The sequence below is a fragment of the Procambarus clarkii genome, chromosome 1 (assembly GCF_040958095.1).
Source record: "Procambarus clarkii isolate CNS0578487 chromosome 1, FALCON_Pclarkii_2.0, whole genome shotgun sequence".
Lineage (NCBI taxonomy): Eukaryota > Metazoa > Arthropoda > Malacostraca > Decapoda > Cambaridae > Procambarus > Procambarus clarkii.
In genome coordinates this window covers 33294096-33314773 of record NC_091150.1, presented here as the reverse complement: position 1 = coordinate 33314773, position 20678 = coordinate 33294096, and the positions used below count along the sequence as shown (strand labels likewise).

General features: G+C 37.8%; 2 protein-coding genes across 5 annotated transcripts; one reads left to right on the top strand and one right to left on the bottom strand.

Moving 5' to 3' along the window:
- The first annotated feature begins 1505 nt into the window (after window positions 1–1505).
- LOC123765686 (uncharacterized) lies at window positions 1506–7837 on the top strand. 3 transcript variants are annotated; one of them, XR_011228953.1, is made up of 10 exons: window positions 1506–1956; window positions 2327–2545; window positions 3130–3921; window positions 4109–4339; window positions 4442–5134; window positions 5235–5459; window positions 5600–5872; window positions 5998–6597; window positions 6716–7358; window positions 7612–7837. XR_011228953.1 is itself a non-coding variant. In XM_069326101.1 (9 exons), exons 1-9 carry the CDS (start codon window positions 1600–1602, stop codon window positions 7139–7141), a joined length of 3819 nt encoding a protein of 1272 aa, XP_069182202.1. In that variant the 5' UTR covers window positions 1506–1599; the 3' UTR covers window positions 7142–7837. The 3 variants fall into 3 exon arrangements, 1 of the variants encoding a protein (XP_069182202.1); XR_011228949.1 differs by having other exon boundaries at window positions 4439–5134; XM_069326101.1 differs by having other exon boundaries at window positions 4439–5134; window positions 6716–7837.
- LOC123765484 (sulfotransferase 1C4) lies at window positions 7789–20225 on the bottom strand. Of its 2 annotated transcripts, none has more exons than XM_045754141.2 (8): window positions 20090–20225; window positions 17880–18057; window positions 16834–16979; window positions 15214–15418; window positions 13726–13852; window positions 12178–12344; window positions 10870–10981; window positions 7789–9789 (listed from the first exon to the last, which is right to left on the bottom strand). In XM_045754141.2, the coding sequence occupies exons 2-8, from the start codon at window positions 18048–18050 to the stop codon at window positions 9677–9679; spliced, it is 1041 nt and encodes a 346-aa protein (XP_045610097.2). In that variant the 5' UTR covers window positions 18051–18057; window positions 20090–20225; the 3' UTR covers window positions 7789–9676. The 2 variants fall into 2 exon arrangements, with proteins under 2 accessions (XP_045610097.2, XP_069182342.1); XM_069326241.1 differs by having other exon boundaries at window positions 20193–20219.
- Window positions 20226–20678: the final 453 nt, after the last annotated feature.

Sequence of the window (20678 nt, the reverse complement as noted above, 5' to 3'; positions counted from 1 at the left end):
AACTTCCTTGACAGATGTAATAGAACCCATAATCACCACACCAGAAATAAATATATCTTTGATATCCCCTGAGTCAAACTAAATCCGTGTAAACACTATGCAAATAAAGGGACTTAGTCTATGGAACTCACTCTGCTCAAAACACAAATTTTACTACAATGTACCTAGAATTTATCCTCAAATTATGCTAAAATTTACCTGTTGATAATCCTAAAATTTTACTATAATGTACCTATTAATTTTCTTCAAATTTTCTTACAATGTGCCTGTTAAAATTCTTCAAATTTTGTTACAAATTACCTACTTCAAATTATCTCTGTCAGACTAAAGACTTGCCCGGAAACGCTATGCGTGTTAGTGGCTTTACAAGAATGTAAAAAATCAATGCTATGTACTCCTATAAACCCAATGTACCTTCTTGTATATATATAAATAAAAAAATAACATTAGATGAGTGTATCACACAATAGTATAGGCTAGGCGCATGCTAAGGTCGGTGGAAAGTGGCTGCTGGATCAATCAGTGTATATATTATTAAGTATATTATTAATTTCTTGTGCAAATTAATAATATACTTAATTTTTGTTGAAGCCTAAATAAATTACAAAATACAAAATACCTCGTACATGTGCCTCTGTAACGTGTTCCACTACCGCCCACAGGATTGGTATGTGGTCCATAATAAATGAACAAAATAAATTTACCCCTTACCTAACACACAGGAAGCCTGCGGCTTGACAAAGGTCGCCCCATTTGTCTTAAAAGAATTTTTCAAGCTGGATTTTAAACCTTGGATTTATTACTTTATGCGTGAAAAAAACCATATAGGAATTACTCGCATATAAGTTGTCAGCGGAGGTGTGAGTTAAGAAGGTATTCTGGTGGGTGCTGGTCACCCCTTTGGCTCGTCTTACACACTTGGACAAGATAATCGCTGACTGCTGCTCACTACACTAATACACAACGGCTTCTGTCACTCCACTAAAATAGTCTCATTGCGGTATTTTAGAATCATCTAGTTGTCGCAATATCTGTTTAAAATTGTTGGGTCATTTTCCAATAAGGGTGATTAAACATCTCTGACATATGTTAACTGAATTTTATATATATATATATATATATATATATATATATATATATATATATATATATATATATTTATATATATAAGTTTGTGAGGGTGCCACCTCTGGTGCCAATGTGGGGACCCATAGCCTCGGAGAAGAAAATAAAAAGTATTCAGAGGAGACCTTGTCCTCCTTGTGATATATATATATATATATATATATATATATATATATATATATATATATATATATATATATATATATGAATGAATGAAGAGAGAGAGAAAAATCTGGAATTAATGGAATAGCTGTGAGTAATCTCTCTTATGCAGCCAAGTTGGCACCGTCGACGACGCCTAAGAATAAACAGGTGATGCCCGGGACACGTCACAGCCACGAGAGGGAGCCCCTTGGTATAAAGGCAGCTCGCACCCCACAACCCACAGTATACTGCTTACCCTACTTGGTGGAGCATCAACTAAACTGGTCTGTTCTAGTGTAAATCAAGAGTTAAAATCAAGAGTAAATCAGCATGGCTCCCATCTGCGGTCAGAAGTCACTTTCTACAAAGATTTCCAGCTCTTCGTCACAAATGAACTGTGATCACAGTAAACAATCTGTAGACAGTTTGTGGAACTTCTCCCTCCCCATCAGTAGAAGAGGACTTTTCTTCCAAGATTCCTTCTTCGGGCATGCACAGGCACTCTTCAACGACGCCGTCCAAGAGGCACTTGGGAGATGGGGTGAGACATCACTTCTCGCTGACAGATTAGATGACAATAAACTCCGTCTCTCCAACAACCTCAGTCGCTACAGACAGCTACGGGAGCACAACCAGAAGGAGGAAGTACTAGCAGTCACCGCCTCCACTGACACCACTTGTCATAAGGTAAAATCCATGTCTTTTATAAGAAACTCTACGACCAGGAGTTTGGACCAGGGGCGGGGAACCTTTCGTCATACGGAAACCAAATTTTACTTAACGAGAAGATTTTATAAGGCCTCACCTTGTATTATTCGCTGATCATTAAAGTATATAAGAAAAACTTACGGATCAAGTTTCATAATTTTAAATTGCTTTCGGAGGCCGCACTAAGTACGATAAAACCATTCCATTCTGCAGGATCCCCCACCATAGTCTGGACTGTACTGTACATGTATAATGATGTGTCAAGTATTTGGCAAAATGTTGGTTATGTAAGAAAAATTTGGGTTTTGTGAAAGATATATAATGATGTAAACTTGTGATAATATTGCAGATCGTGATTGACGTTCATGACTTTATGGACGGAGCGGTGAAAGTGAAGGTGGCGGGGGAGAGTGAGGTAGTGGTGGAGGGTCTCACCAACAATATGGACTCGTCTGGCCTCTCCCACAGCTTCACACACCACTTTACCTTGCCACACTTCACCGACATAAAAGCCATCACTGCTGTTATGTCCTCCGATGGCATACTTACGATTACCGCTCCTAAAACGGTGAGTTAAAAACAATTAAGATATTTAAAGGTGTGAAGTTAAAGTTATAACACTTTCATCATATATATATAATCCGTCATATTCATCTATATATGATAATATTATTGATCACCTTAATGTGCTGTGATACTTTGTGATAATATTATATATAATTTGCCAAGTGTACGGTCAGTTGCAGACAATACAAATTGTTAAATACTCTTAGTGACCTGTGACATTGATGTACATTGCTGAAGAACTTTATGAGCCCAAATTCGTTATATACTAACACTAGTTGGCCAAAAGTTTGAAAAATCGTTCAAGAAATGATGCTTTGAGGTTACCTTACCTAACCCTGCCAGTGATATTTGATGCACTGTTCTCATAGTTGGTTGCTCATCATTACATATTTAAAGTGTTGGAAATGCTGACTGACACATATAGATTGTTCCAAAGTTTTCAAACACAACATTTTCTCATAAAAATGTACATTACAATAACGAATACAGGCATAACATTGTTTTAAACCCACCGTAATGGAAACTTGAAATTCATGTAACATGAAATAAATATGCTAAATCAATTTATCACAATTCAATTGACAGACAAATGGTCCACATAACGAAGGCTCAACGATCCCCATAAGAGTCGAGGGAGCAGTTAGTGCTGAAGAGTCAACATCTCTGGCGGCCTCACACAACTCCACCTCCAGCAACACGAAGTTGCCAGAGTCACCGGAGGACGAGTGTGACTGCAGAAGTTGTCTTCAGGATCAAAAAGAACAAAGAAGTCACACTAAGCAACAGCGTGTACATAAGATTCCTATTAGGATCAACTCAACTCTGGTTAAGAACAAATGTGATTTGCAAACCAGTGATGTAAAAACTTCCTTTAATAATACTCTTCAGTCAGAGATTAAATCAAAGGAAGAATCAAAACGTAACGCAATAAACATTGTTACAAAGCAAAGCAACAGTCATGAAGACGCAAGCCATATCCAGAAAGCTGCAAGTGTTTCATCAAACACAAGAGCCACTTCCAGCAAGCAACACACTACGGAGAATCACGCTAACACTGCCTCCGAGATCCAGACAAAGAAATCATCCGTTGACAAAGAGGTTCGAAATATTCCCTTGTCTCAGAGCAGTTTTCTACCAATTACCAGAAGAGGGCAGTTCTTTAACGACTCGTTCTTCGAAGATGCCCAAAAAGACTTCCAGAACGCCGTCAACGAGATCCTTAGAAGATGGGACCGGGAAGAGCTTCCCACTGACAGATGGGAAGACTCTAATCTCCGTCTTGGTAGCAGTCTCAGTCGGTACAGACAGCTCAGAGCCCACAACCTCAGGGAGGAGAACCAGGCCATAACGATCACCGCTAACGATACTTGTCACAAGGTTAGACACCTGTTTTATTCTCAAACACTAAATGTACATTATTTTATCTAATTCTATAAAATTACGTCAGAATTTGAGTACTAGCATGTACCTTTTGCTGATTTCAGGATTAATTATGATAAATAGTTGAATTACAAGATAATTACAAGATAATAACCAACTAAAGCCAGATAAATCTTTTTTGCAGATAGTGATGGATGTTCATGACTTCATGGAGGGAGAGGTGAAGGTGAAGGTGGTGGGGCAGAAGGTGGTGATGGTGGAGGGTCACACCAACAGTAACACCAACACTGGAGACTTCTCTCTAACTTCTCAGAGCTTCAGGCGGCAGTTTTCTTTGCCAGACCAAACCAACATTGAGGTCATCACTGCCGCCATGTCCTCCGACGGTATACTCACTATCACTGTTCCCAAAAGTGTAAGTATTATAGAAACTCCTAAATATTATTTTCATTCAAAATATGATATATTCCATTGCTTTTTAACAAACAACTTTCAAACCTCGACATTTTATCAGCAGGTCAACCGAGGACAGAATAATGGCATGATTATTCCCATCACAATTGAAGGTAATCATAATAGTGAAACTGACGTGAAGGGTTCGGTCACATCCGTCTCTAAGGCAACTACAAGCAACACTGCTTCTGATACAAACTCCAAACTGCTGGAAGTAAAAGAAGAAAACTGCAAATCTGAAGAATGTCAGAGGAAGGAGTGTATGCAAAATAAAACTGAATCGACTCTACGACAAAATGAAGAGAAGTTTGCAACGATGCAGAAGGTTTCTGCTAACAGCACAAATAGCTCCAATTCAAGCTGCACAAAGCAGAGAGACACCGAAGTCACTGGACTTGTAGGAACTTGTGGTACTCATGATGATACTTCGCAACAGAAGCTGTCAGGCGTTTCATCAAAGAGCGAACAACTTTCTCGTTCTCATCATTCTGAAATTAGGCAGTTCTGTGAGCCAGGTAACATCCACATGCGTAACTTGACAACTCTTCCCATCACGACAAGGGGTCTCTTCTTTGATGATTCCTTCTTCCAAAATGCTTGGAAAGATTTCCAGGATGCTGTTAAGGAGGTGGTGTCCAGGTGGGGGCAAGAATCATCCACTTCAGACTATTTAACCTGCTACAGAAACCTTCGAACTCGTGACCTGAAGGACGAGAATCAGGCAGTAAAGTCTTCCGAGGATGAATTTAACTATAAGGTAAGCTGACGTACAAGGTAAAACTTAACCACAATGAAAATATTCAACTCATTAAGGTAATTGTAACAATCACACTCTAACCAAATAAATTCTATTGTAGTTTGTTGTGGACGTGCAAGACTTCACAGACGGAGGTGAGATCACTGTTAAGGCTGTGAACGAGAAAGAGTTGGTGGTGGAGGGTCACGTGGAGAAGAAAGAGGGAGGATCAAAGTTCACAAAGAAGTTCCTTCGTCGCTTCGTTGTGCCGGGAAGTATTTATTTAGAATCAGTTACGTCAGTTATGTCTTCAGATGGTGTGCTAACTATCACTGCACCAAAGAAGGTAAGGAAGGTATTCTGACTTTTATTAGAATAACATTGGCAATTACAAATATAAAACTAGACAATTGTAAATTATTTGAACATGCAGTATTCGTAATTATGAAGACTTTTGTTACTGATATTTCATGCTATTTTCTTTAGCCCGAAACACAGAAAATCAAGGAGGTCATCGTGCCCATGACCGTCGAGGAAGGAACTAACGAGGCGAAGAGCTTCAACCAGTCGTCAAGCCACACCTTGAGGGCAAGTGTTGAAACTCCTGCCAGTGAACCATCCACAGCTGTTACCATAGACACTGAGGAGAACTGCGACTCGCCTTCTGTAGATGTCTCCTCGACCTTATTTTCTGCCACTGAGTTAACGCAGCATGATGGATCTTCAACTCATGACATCTCCTCTCTTCCTCTAGACACGGTAAATGTTAATCTGCATATATAAAATTCAGAATATACGTATATTCTGTTCACATTTTATTCTAAGCGATATTTAATTTACGCATCGATCTTACTATTATGTTAAATTCCTGTTTATATCGACAGATCGTTTGCAGTAAAGAACACGTCATCCCAGTACAACTCGAAGAAGAATTGCAAACTCTTTCAAGTGATACGAAATCTATCTCAACAAAGAACAAAATGTCTCATCGGGACGAGCTGAGGAACGAAACATCTTTGGGAACTAAAGTCACCACTATTGAGAACTTGTCGTCTAAAGGAACAACTGAGAGAAATGAGCGCACCTCTGATAAATCTGAAGTTGCTTCAACTATCCAGAAAGTCAATATGGAAGGTCAAGCCGCGAACCTGAACTGCCAATCAAAGTCCAACGTGTTTAATGCTAAAGAAGTAGATAAAACCACGTTAAATGTTGCCCGCAATATTCAAGATCAACGTGAGAATATTAACTGTGTGTCCGTTAATAAACTTGTACCCATAAGCATGAAGGGCTCCTTCTTTAGTGATACTTTCTTCGAGGATGCCAGAGAAAACTTTGCGACTGCGGTCAAGGATGTACTGAGGAGGACAAATGTAGCAACTTACCTGAGTGACGAACTCTCTTCCTACCGGAACTTGCGACTAAGAGATTTAAGATCAGAGAACCAAGCCTTCCGTGTAGAAGAAGACCAGCATGCCTTGAAAGTAAGAATTTAGGACCAAAAAGTATAGCCTTTATTTATTATCACCAATAAAACTATTTTTATACTTCAAATTCAAATAAATATATTTAAATATTAATCAATGACAATTCAATCAACAGATTGTGGTAGACGTCTTCGACTTCATTGGAGGTGACGTGAACGTAGAAGTTGTTGGAGGAAAAGAAGTTGTTGTTGAGGGAAAAGCCAAGAGACAAGAGGGAACATCGGCAGCTACACAGACATTCCTGCTGCGGTTCACATTGCCTCACAACGTTGACCTGCAGGGAATCTCCTCGGCCATGTCCTCCGACGGCGTCCTCACAGTCATTTCTCCCAAGATACAAAAGACTGTCGGCTCCGATGCATCGAACATTGAAAGGACAATTGAGAGTCATTCAAGGATGGAGAGCCACAGCGACACAGGAAAATCGTTGCAGGAGAAGAATATGCGACAGTCAATCAAAGAATCCGAGGGCTCTAGCTCCCGGTCCTTCAGCAGCTGCCAACGCTCTCAGCACCAATATTCCTCCAACAAACATTTTTAATGACCATATATTTTACTTTAACAATTAAGAGAATAGGATTTTTTCTTATTAGATGTGTTGATAATTGATGAGAAAATAATTGATGTTAAATATAAATAGTATATTAATCCTAATTAAGCCAAAATTATTATAATAATGGAATATTTTGTGATCATCGTGAGATTACAAGATTATTGAACGTGAGCGGCGCCAGTTGTGAATGACAGCAACTCAACAGGTAAGGAACGCAGCATGCTTTATTTGTCACAGATTATCACATATCCTATACATATAGGATATGACATAATTTGTTACCAGTGTATCTCATATTAACTGACATATACTGTTAAGAAGCCTCATATATTTGACGAGATATACTGATTAGAAGCCTTGTATGTTAGACAAGATATTCAAGAAATTTTATATATTGCTTGGTTTCTATTGTTGTATAACTGATAATGCTATTCTGATAGTTCTGTTACTTCCTACAGATGTCACGACCTCTGGCGCCGCGGTGACCTGACCTGCAGAAGTAACCTAAACATTCCCTTGTTAGAAATAACTTTTACGAATTATTATACTGGAAATTACATTCAATATATTAATGGGAATTTTGTATTAAATTTTGTTATATTGTTAACAAATATATTTGATATTTTAAAATAACATTTTATAATATATATATTTATTCAAAAAATAAATGAAATTAAATAATCACACATTATTTTCCATGTATATCCTGATTACTGTGTTCGAAGTTCATCTCTGGTAGAACTTTATTATGCAACAACTAAATGCTTATAAACTTAGCATACATGGACTACGAGAAAGATAAACAAATGTGTAATAATAACAATAATATACACAAATGAAAAAAAACGGATCCTCTATTGTCACTCACTTTAAACAGATGAAAATTATACATTTATTAAACATTTCTAGGAAAATTACTATGAAAGAAATCTTCGAGTGTCAGCCTATCGAATTCCACCATGTGCTAGCAATAGAGCGAGAGAATCATGTTTCTTAGAAATCGAATACTGCTTATTATTATAAATATCAATGTAGTTTATTACCTGCCCGAAAAGGCCGGCCATGCGAATGCTCGAAACTATTGCCTCCTCCATCGAGAATTTAAGATCTCACGAGGACTGTGTCTACACCGACGGCTCAGTCCAATCTTCTACTGGAGGGACTGCAGCAGCATGTAGGTTTTATTGAAATAATATTTGCACAAAGACTGTCAGTGTCAGGTTAAACAACTGGCTGACCTCCACACAAGCAGAACTAGCAGCATTACAACTAGCTACCAGTACATTAAAAAACATTGGAGGAGGAATAATGTTTTGTGATTCATAGTCTGCTCTTCAAGCAATCGAAAACTTCTGGAAGATCGACAGCAAGAACCTCATACTACCAATTATAAATTATCTAATTGCTGCACAGAGTAAATGGTCTCGAATATCTTTTATATGGATACCTTCACACATAAATATAACCCATCATAATGAGACAGACATTGCAGCCAAATTAGCGTGCATCAAAGATGAAGTTGAATTAGATCTAGGTATCTCCATCTCTACTGTCAAAACTGTATTGGTTCAAACACTCAGGTCTGATAGGAAAGAAATTACTGACTCCCAACGACCTGAAAGTACTAGTATGTTGGATAGGTACTTCTTTGTCCAACTCAGACGATTACCTTTGATTCCAAATTCAGCAAGTTGCTCTAATATTATTGCGCCATTCGCTACATCGAAAGCTGACTTTAGGTCAATAAAGGCTACCTTTGTCTATCCTAGGAGTGTACAAAATATTCAGCAAAGCATGTTTGTGTGCTACACTTGGCCATAAACCCATATAGATCAGTACATATACAGTAGTATAATTCTCAGTAAACAAGTGTTTCATATTATCACAGAGCATGAACATTAAGCCCCTAAATAACACTTGAGAATACAGTTTATGAATTTGAAGTTGTAAAATGGGCTTTCCGAGCAAATATTATGATTGCCTGACTAAGTTTTTAAGAAAAACTTATTAGAAAAACTGCCTATTCTTGAGTAAGAGTAGTTGTTTAAGGGTATGTATGATTTGAAGGAGAGTTAATGTGGTAGCTCGTAGATATAATGGATTAAAATAATAAGAACTCATGGCAATCTTAATTTTAAAAAAGGTAAAGACGAGTTCAAGCAGCGATGTTGAATCTTATGAGGTAATGAGGTGAGGAAGAACTTAGATATCTCCTCCAAGAACCAAAATGATTTTGAAAATGTGAGAAGTTAATAATGTTGTATTTTTTAACTTCCAAAATAATATAAATTACAAGTATCCTGTTAAAGCTTCACTTTAATCAGGAGGAATTCATAAAAAGTAAAACATTAAATCATTGATAAAAGATAATTTAAAATAATTTAACATTATATAGGGAAGATTCTTCTATAAAACGGGTATATAATCAGTAAAGCCTCATTGGCGAGTCTAGCCTAACACCAAACAGAACCTACACTGCGGTTGATTCCCACGTTTGACTCCGCCAGTGAGCTACATATTCCTTCATGATGAGTATCTGAAGGCAGCGCCGAAGTCTTCGGTGTGCTTCTTGGTCCACTGGTCAACTTTCGCTTGCTGTTCCGGACTGAGACACTTCTGGCCATCTCCAACCTCACCTGATGCACACAAAGTTTAGGTATTCTTAAGTACAAGGTAACGATATTGACACTTTTTTTACGAGTCTTCCACTCTTAAAACTCTTGAAACCAACTTTACGAATTGGTTACTTAAATTAATATTGTAATCAGACTGACAATTATTAACACTAGTTTCTCCTTTACTTATAAGCTTTTGAAAACGGTAATTATTTTGAACCCTTGTGATTGTTAAAAATAATTCAGATATATAATTATTAAAATAAAGCCTAACAATAGACGAGTAAAGTTTTAGTTATTAGAAATCTACTAATTCTGCGATCAAAGCTAAAACCTTCTTGTGATGATCTTCAACGACCATTCGAATCACCTCGCATTTTCAACGAAATATTAAAGCAAATACCTAACCACAAAATTAACAGTAATGTGTCATGTGGTATTACACAAAGCTAAAAACATTCAAAGATACTATAATACTCAGACCATGAACTAAATGAACTTGATAATGATCCATGACGGACCGAAACGTTGTTTCTTCATTCTCTGGTGCGTATTTTGGTTATTATATATATAAATCTAAGAGATAACAGATTTTATACATATTTTACCTTGTGACAGTTAGCACGTGTAATCAACCAATCTAATCTATGGCTTGCTTACACGAACTTTAAAATTATTTCAGAACTTATTATATTATTCTGTTGTGAGAAAATATTAATTTTCTCCACGCATTTGCAAATAATTATATTTTCCGATGTCAAACAAACATAATAAATAACACATTCGTTCAATCTCGTCTCACTACAATCACTTATCTGTTTAACGGCATGACAAATGGACTTAATGATCTCAGATACTACCAGTAAGAGATATTTGCACCTTATGTTATAAATCATTATTGACAAAATAACATGGCACCGAGAGAAGAAAAGTGAGTGCGCTGATGATCGATACACTGTTGTAGTTCTTGCCAATATCTCCCGCACCACCGGACGCCCATGGATTGACTTAGGCCAGTCACGAGAACAAACAATATCTACTCTAGAACATCAATTAATAAAATTACTGAGGAGCTTAAGAATAATAAATGCATGTGCTAACCTTTCCTGAAAAGGCTGCCGTCGCTAGACAGCACCTGGTTGTTGTAGAAGGAATTAAACACAGAGTTCTTCTCCCGGGATTTCATTTCGCTGAAGCTGGTGTAATGCGCCACCTGCGAGGAATGTTACTCTTGCTTAATGAGCCTTCCACCAGCCTAATATTGTCTTATTTTGGTATATTACACCATCTGACCTCAAAGTAATTTCTGATTGAAATACTGCCACACAAGTGGTTCAGCATAATACCGTAGGGAAGATCATTTTTTTTATTAATGCATTAAGTGCCTACACCGAGCATCCGGAGTCTGCCAGTGCAGACTGCCTATCACATGCCTCTGTATGACTAACCATCCTGTGTGATGGGGATTTTTTAGCATCACGTAGTTAGCTTTTTTGACACACTGTACTCCACTTCATATAATCTAGGGTAGCTGCACAATTGCAGATGTACCTCATGTATTAATAAAAAATAATTATGATTTTTTCTTTACTTTTTCTATTATATTTTTTTATTAATACATGATGAGGTACATCTGCATTTGTGCAGCTACCCTAGACTATATGAAGTAGAGTACAGTGTGTCAAAAAAAGCTAACTACGTGATGCTAAAAAATCCCCATCACACAGGATGGTTAGTCACACAGAGGCATGTGAAAGGCAATCTGCATTGGCCGACTCCGGACGCATTTTGAGGATATCATCAACACAAGAGTGAATAAAAAATCACTATACGAATTAAATTAATATGCTTCCCATGTGAATGCATCCCGTATAATAACGTCCAAACATTTAATTCTGTAGGCCTAAGATTCCACAAATTTGGCAGAGTTGCTAACCAATGAATATGAAAGAAATGCTTTTTATCTTGTCATTGTTTAATGGCAGAGAATTTATTTCAGTTCTCATTGCAATTGAATAATCAGAAATTGGGCATATTGTAGTACGAGAGTCTACATTAGGCTGCCACTTTATTATTTTTTTATATGATTTTGCTATTACACCCTTTATCCCCAGACTGGTGACTGTTTTCTAAAACATTCTTTAAATCAAAGGTCGCGACCCATTACTAGCTCGTGGGGGACTATTCTCTAACACACAATTAAGTAGAGTTAAAGCAGAAAAAAATAAATGAACTTGTGCATAAAAACTACTAATCACAACAAAAAGTAATACAAATAAGTATAAAATATATAATTTAATCTCAGGTAAAAATATAGTATACCTATTGCCTCTTAGTTTTTTCTGAAATTAATTTAATTTGCACCTTTTCTCTGGTGGGTTTATCTGCTACCTGAAACTTTGAACTAACCTTCTGCAGCTGCTCCTCCGTCAGGTTGGTGTTTAAGAACTTGTTGAGTTTACGAAGTTCCAACATTGTATTGGTCTTGACATCCTCAAAATATACGAAGTGCATGTTAGGATGGTCGCGCTTCTCCCAGGCTTCCTTCATGTGGAGCCAGTACGGCCCGAACACCACTGCCAACATCATAAAAGTAAGGTGAATTGCAGTAGGTCCTTAGGCACATGGAAAGCAGCTATTGTTTTGTGGGAAACTGAACTCATGATGCATATCGAACATTCCCCTGAAAACTTCCTGTGATCTAATGCTTATTACTCAGGAAATTAGTTTCATATACTTACAACCATATTTCCATACCCGTAATTTACCCAGGTGTATTCTGAATCTTAAATTTATACCATTTGTATTTATAGTTGCGTTCCCAATTTTTTTTAGATATATTTAGCACCTTATTAACGTTAATAAATTAAAATCAACATGCAGTAATATATAACCAAGGTCTTGAACCATTGTGAACATATGTTTGATTTTTCATGATTATCATTAACGATAATGTTTTTCAAAGAGAATCATCTTTGTGCACTTAACACTTGTAAACAAACATTGGCTGCACATTTTGCTCGTAATGATACCTATTATTAAACATTCTTGATGTGAATATTCTATTCCCTTGTACTTTTGTACGTTTTGTACTTTTAAGGTATTTTGAGCCCTGGTTATAGTTATACAGTTTAATTCTTAGGTTTACACATTATTCCATAAATACACACTTATATAAGAGACTATGGCGTACACAGTAAAATTATGTAATGAAGGAGGTCTTAATTTCCTATATTATAGATTTGTATTGATGTTTCACATTTGTATTAAAGTCCACATTCATATTTTGGGCCCAGGAACTAGAAGTCGACCAACTTTTTGAAAGGGAAGAGTTTCAACCCCGGGATAACGTTCGGGTGTAACTTTACGCTACCATCACCCAGCATTGGTGAATAGTATGAAAATAAAGGAAGGCTGCAGGGAGTGTGAGTGAGGGATAAGTGAACTGGACACCAAGCATGAAGGGAATGTCCTCCCTGAGGGAGTAGGGTCAAAAACATGAGAAAATTATATAAAATCATCCCATGAGGTGTGTGACGTAACTGACGTGACGTAGGATGAAAACATTTACCCATATGGGAATTATGGCGACAATTTCCATGCAGGTACAGGTTTTGATCCTACTTCCCGAGACTTGGGACTGTAATGTGATTAGTTAGGTTCCGAAATTCCCTGTGAAATCATCTTATTTCTTGTATTGATGATGTGTTGTGCGAATTAAGGACAATGTGTGTGCCTTATGTTGGGTAAACTAGAAGAATTTAATAAATCCGAACTTTAATTTATAACTAAAATATAGATATCATATTACCGTAATCTAGCAACTGAAAGTATTCAGACACCTGAGAGCGTCTGACAATTATCAGTGCAAAACAATATTTAAAATAAAACAAATGAGAATCAATACACAATTCTATACTTCTACATTCCTGATGCAAGAAACCCAAAGATACTCACAGTTGTCGTCCAGGAAATACTGGACGAATTGGTCGAGGGAGCCAGTGAAGCCTTGAAGGAGGATGAGACGACAGTGGTGAAAGCAGGATACGACCACGTCCTTGGGAGACCTCGCCACGTACACCACCTGCACGTACAGGACAGACTACCATGTACACATGCTGGGTACCAATATATTCCTGTAACTCGGGTGGGTACAGGAACTGACGACATCCGACTCCTGTTATCAGAATGAGAGCTTTCCCTTCCCTTACCTTACGTCATGATAAGGTTTACCATGACGTTTAGCTCATGTTAAACCTTAGCCAATATATTTCTCTGTAACACTACCCGCCAATCTGTCTACTGCCAGGTACCCAGTTACTGCTGGGTGAACAGAGGCGAATAGTTAAGGATTTGGGCCTAGACAATCGTCTATGGCCAGAAGTTTAACCTAGACCAAATCGCTCGCGAGACGTGGGGCGAGTACGTATTAATTATACTACACTATATACAGAACTTTAATCCCGCCCAAGAACTAATAGGTAATGTATATATATATACATTTGTGATAAGACAGTTAACTGAGCTATCAGTACTATGCATGACATTACCAACACCTCCGACGCCATCGACTCCAACAAGGATAACGATACGAGTCACGTTTCTTTTCGTTACAGACTGAAAAACAATATATTACCATTCAGATTGGCAACAACTCATTCTGTGCACTCGCATTTTCAAGAATTAAGATTACTTTCCCATTCCATTCAGCTGGGCTCTAGGAGACTCGAACCATGGCCCCCCACGCGTGTGACGCCGAAGCTTTATTGACCGAGCTATTATATTTTATTTATAAGATTACTTGATATAATCACACAATTTATACTGCATTAACAAAATAAAGAGAATAGTGTCATAGGCCTCCACAAACTCTTAAATAACTCCTAAATTTGGCGAGTACAATTAGTTGAGTCTATAACCAGTAAGAACTACAGAATAAGTATGGACACGAAGACTTGGATTCACCAATCATTTACTTATTCACTTGGGAGTTCTGAAACGATGTGAGTTTGTTGAGACTCGGGTCATTATTAACAAAAGACTTACCTCCAATTTATAACAAAAAATATTTGAAATCCATAGATGTTGCAATGCAAAAATTTTGCACCAGCTGTCATTATAGTTATAAGGTGTGCAGTTTAGATGTAATTGTTAATATAAAAATCTTTGCTGAGGCCTTTTTGAGACCCTTTGTACCCTCTGTAATTCATTTTTTTTTGCGCTACCGCTCACAGTATAAGTATGGGGAGCACAATAAACTAGCCGCCTCCGGTGGCAACACTCAAATCAAGTTTACTGTTACTATGGACAACCTCTTAACCCTTCGCAGCTCATAAACCGTTTAATACATATAAACTAAGCCACCAGGATAGAGGCAAAACGTACAGGTCTCTTAAATGGAAACAAAGTGTTTGCTGAATCCTGGTGCAGCGTCCCCGGCCTGACCTTAGCAGTGTCCAGAAGATCCGGAGTGAGGAGAGAGAAGGGCAGGTGGGTCTTGATGGTCCGTGGATCAGGTATCGTCTCCGCCATTTGTAACATTATTCCATCCTTGGGGTCCTTGCCAGGACACTTCACTTTAAATGCTTCTAATAAAGGATTGCCATCATCTATCGGTGGAACGTTCTTTGAGAGCGTAAACATATCGAAACTGCAAGCAAATTTAATCAATTCATCATAGGTAAAATGTAATTATTTTTTTAATAAGGTAACTAATAATGCAGTACTAAGAAAGTTGGTTTGGGGTTAGATACACATGTTTTACTTTTAGGGACAACCTTCTTTGTAACACATCAACGACACTGATAAAGAGTTGCAACTCGTATCCTAAAATATGAAGATTTCATTGATGAGGTCAAAAACGATAACATTATGAAGTCTTGCAAATTCATCTACGTGAATTACACACATGGTTAGAAAATTAGCAAATGTCTTCAATATTGAAATATCAGAGACCTTGCATGTAGGCCATAATACGCAACTATCATCTGAATAAAACTCTTGCAGCAAATTGAAAAAGAAAATGACCCAAGTCATTTGTCTTTGAAAGCTCTGGTCAGCAAGTAGGAGCTCCGGGAAGAAAGGGAGGGGAAAGCCTACTAAATCTTATGAATAATACAACGAACCATTGATCCAGAGATGTTATTCACCTTTACAGATCTCTGGTGTGGACAAATCTTTACTAACTACATCTAAACATGGATGCGTCGTTTTCATAACAACATAACTGCTTTGAAAAGATACAGCGAAGAGCCACAAATCATTCCAAAACGAACTCAAGTCACAGATGATACGGCTGATCTCATCGGCACCATTAATGTTCCAATATCTTTATGATTTGTATAAAAAAAAATCAAATATTGGGGCAACGTTAAGACTTATAAAAAAGTGGGCTTCTCTTGGAGAGAGCATGATCTAGATTGATTGATTGATGATCTAGTCAATGGTCATAGTGATAAGGGATACACATAGGAGGAGAACAGGTGTAGGATGTAGTTTTTATTCCGTAAATGAATGTTGATGGTGTGTGAGGATGTAACACATGAAATTCGGGTTCTAGGAGAATAAACCGAGGGGTCTGCGTAGTGAAGATGCTGCAATGATGGAAATAATGTATAGAGAAAACATTACAATGCTGGACGTCGTGAGTAGTGTGACGCCAGAATACCCTGTCCTACAAATTACGTCGCTTTTCGCTCGTATGTGTTACGGCTAAAAAAGGCCGTAATTTGATAATGAAAAATAATGTTAAAAGAAATTGGATTTTTTCTCCAAAACAACAAGTTAAGGGTCCTCTCACTGACTCCTCTGGTAGGTTAGGAGGGCAGGAAGTTTTCTTTCGGTTTCAAGACGTCATGAAAACCGTTAATTGAAAGTTTCCTCTCCTAACTTAACAGACTAAGCCGGAGGACCCAAAATAGAAAATGGGACAGTACGTCACTTTCGTGAGACGATTCCATTTTAAATTACGTTCTTTTTTTAGCCTGAGTGCGCATACAAGCGAAAGCGACGTAATTTGTAAGAGGATAGGTTGCAAGCGGAGCTTCGGCTAGAACAGTTACTCACTTAATGAAAGGAGAGCGAGCGAAGAGCGGCTGGCTGGCTAAGGGATGATCCAAGTCAGGATTGTTCTTCATGGTCCAGATGATCTCCTGCATCCATGTTGTTCCACACTTTGGCCACGTCATCACCACCACATCACTCTCACGAAACTTTAGATAGAAACTCAAAGAAAGTGTTACAGACCCATCACACTCACGCTCTCCATTCAGGATATATTGAATAAGTGTCCCATTACTTTTATCAAACTCACACAAGCCCTACAACCACGAGGACTCAAACAGCCTGTGTTTTATTGTTTCATTAGAAGGGAATGTGTGCCGCTTTGTTTTTGAATGTGATAAATTATTAATATTAATAATAATTTATTCCATTCTTTGACAAAACAGCACCCACTCCCTTCTAAGAAACAACAAAATATATGGAAGACAACGTCTAGGACAGAACAATTCTCACCAACTCCCTCGAGGTCTCTCGAAACCTTTATCTCTGTCAAAAAAAAAAACAGCCCCATACACAAGCCTTAAAGAACGTTCAAATATAATAGATTACAGTAATTACTATGACTTAAATGTATTGGATAAATAAAGACACGAAATAAAATAATCATTCCTTAATTTTAATGGACAGAATAAAACATAATTGAAGTAGTCCAACCTGTCCTCTTACAAATTACGTCTGAATTTGGCCGTTTGCCCGTATGACCGAAAATGGACGTAATTTGAAAATGAAAAATAGTTGAAAATTTTAGATTTTATTTTTTCCAAAACGGCAAGTTAAGGGTCCTCTGGTAGGTTAGGAGGGCAGGAAGTTCTCCTAACGTTTCAAACCGCATGAAAACCGTTAATTGAAAGTTTCCTCTCCTAACCTAACCGAGTAAGCCGGAGGACTCAAAACAGAAAACAAGACAGCGCGTCACTTTCGCGAGCCGATTTCATTTCAAATTACATTCGTTATTGGCATTAGCGCGCATACGAGAGGAAAGCAACGTAATTTTAAGAGGACGGGTTGAGTCTATTTATATATATATTGGTCTCATATTATTTCCCTACCTTGAACTTGAAGAGGCTGTCAGCAAATTTGGTGTAGTCAGCCGGGAATAGCCACCTGCCGGGGTTGAGGCGGATAAGGCCATTGGTATAACCTTGGAAGTCACGCTCCTGGTGCTCCAGCTCCTCCCCCTCCAACACCTCCACAGTGTGACCACTCGCTAGCTGGGTCATCCTTAACCTAGAATATATAAGTCATGCAAGAAATTTAACTCTTCATATCGTCAAGGGTTGCTGTAGAAATGTATGAACCTACCTACCTTGTGTAGCTTCCGGGGGTCAACGGACCCACTGCCCGGTCTCCGACCAGGCCTTCCGGTTGGTCGTCTAATTAACCAGGCTGTTGGATGCAGCCGCACTCTAAATTACAGGCTAAATCGTATGAATCACAGCCTAGTTGATCTGGTATTCTTTAGAATACCTAATCAACTGATCGACCTGATCAAATACCTGATTATGACTTATTGATGTTAGTCAATAAGTCATAAAATAATCAACAATCAGGGAATAATAATCAACTTGATCTATTAATTCCTATGTTTGTTAATACAAAAATTTCACACGAAAGCTTAGGAAAAAACTGTTAAGTTTAGTTCATTTGTTGACCAAAACACACTAGAAAGTGAAGGGACGACGACGTTTCGGTCCATCCTGGACCATTTTCAAGTCGATTGTGACTCATCGTCTGCACTTAGTTCATTTATTATACACCTCATACCCATCCAGTGGGCGGTAGCGTGAAAGGTTACAGAAGTACAGACGCACATAATGGGCTCAGGACCTGAACTGTAAAATTCATTTAGCTAAGCAGGTTACAGTATTCATAACCTAGTTATACGGTTTAATAGCTTCTAAAGATGTATTAATATACGAAAGTACTTAAGGAAATTCTTGTTTCAATTTTCGTCCGTGGTCTGACACTGTCACATTTTTAATCACGTGTTTATTTTCGTGATATACACACATACGGTTTAATGTATATCAATTATATATATATATATATATATATATATATATATATATATATATATATATATATATATATATATATATTTTGTGACGATAATCTCCTTCAAGAGCGATTGAGCCTGCTCTTCCCTCCAAACTACGTCTCAAAAAAAACTAATATAGAAGATATATCCAACAAGTACAACACCAAGGTTTGCCCAGAGAGCAAACCTATTCAGCACCGGGACACCTGCTTCACCTCCGCCACTCAAACCAGCAAACTACTTGTCCGTCGCCTGCCTAACGCTGATTGGCTGGCGCCCGTCGCACCTGCTCCTCCGCCCGCCACACTAGCTGATGTCTGAGCCAGCGCAACCTAATGTCATCAGAATATATCGTGCTCACAACAAGTTAACACGTCTCATTGGTAAACTAAGCCTTGGCTTACGTGTACTAAGGGAGGTGGCAGCTTGAAACCAATATTCCTGCACTCAAATATTTCCTTGTCTACTATTCACTTGTCTATTATTCACTTGTCTTAACGTAACTTTTCATTTGCCAGTGATTATTTTTATTATTTTGTTTGATTGATTTATGTTACAATTTTTATGTCCAATTTTATTCATGTTTTGCTTTTCTAACGTAATTAAAATTTCATTGTTAAATTTACTTGTGTTTTGTGTGTCTTCCCATTACCTTACCACAGACGAAAGTTCCAGATTTTCTCTTTTTGTTTCTTTATGTGACGAGGCCATACCCCTAGCTTTTGAAACAGCCGAACACCAACGCGTTACCGTCACAATATATATATAAATATATATATATATATATATATATATATATATATATATATATATATATATATATATATATATATATATCTCAACAATGGGTATTATATTATCTTATATTAGCCGTTATGTGCCTCAACTTTTTCCACTACCACTCACAGTAAGATTACAGAGTTCACAATACATTAAAACAATGCACTTTAACAATGAGCTAAACACAATAATGTATTTGTTTTCATCTATCTTATGAGTATCATACTAAAAACCACCATTAACAGCATAATTAATACTCCCTCCTCGAGGACAACAGAAACGGTGCCATTCTACCTCCCTCGCGGGAATATAAAGTGTCTACGTACCTCAAGGAAATTACCGACTATTCATGCCCGTAATGAATATAATGACACCGACTCGTGAGACAAACAATGACTCATTATTAACATGACAACATCATGGCAGCCGTGTACTACTTACTGTGGTGCCTCACGTCTTGGTATCTTCCCTCTCCACAGCACTAAACTTGCACCTCAGCACCTTCTCGTTCCTGGCAGGCAATTACAACAGCGCGACTATTCACCACAGCAACCACCACAGAACTGCCCGGTGAGGATGATATCGGTCCGCAGGTCCTGACTTTGCTTAGTCACGGGCAAGGGTTCAAGGTTCCCCACGTCTAGTTGATGTGATCTAGAGTCTAGATCACATCATCTAGAGTCCTTTAACAAACGTAACAAAATTAGGGCTTTTTATACAACCTCTGTGCGAGGCGTTTGGTGTCAATGATGTATTATGAGCGGGTCTTCTTTGCGGTGAAGGCTGCTCTAGGCGACGACAGCTAATGCGCTGTGTCAAGATAGACCAATAGTAATAATAATACTTTATTTATCAAATATAGCGTACAAATGATCTATTACAGTGGTCACTTAGCAGGGCTTCCTTGCCTTATATAAGACAAACGTATTTACGTTTTATTTTTGGGTCTTATGCGCTAAAAAATAAGGTTAGGTTAGGGTGAATTTAGTTATTTAATGGAGTTGGTTCAGTAAGTTAAGTTATTTATCGA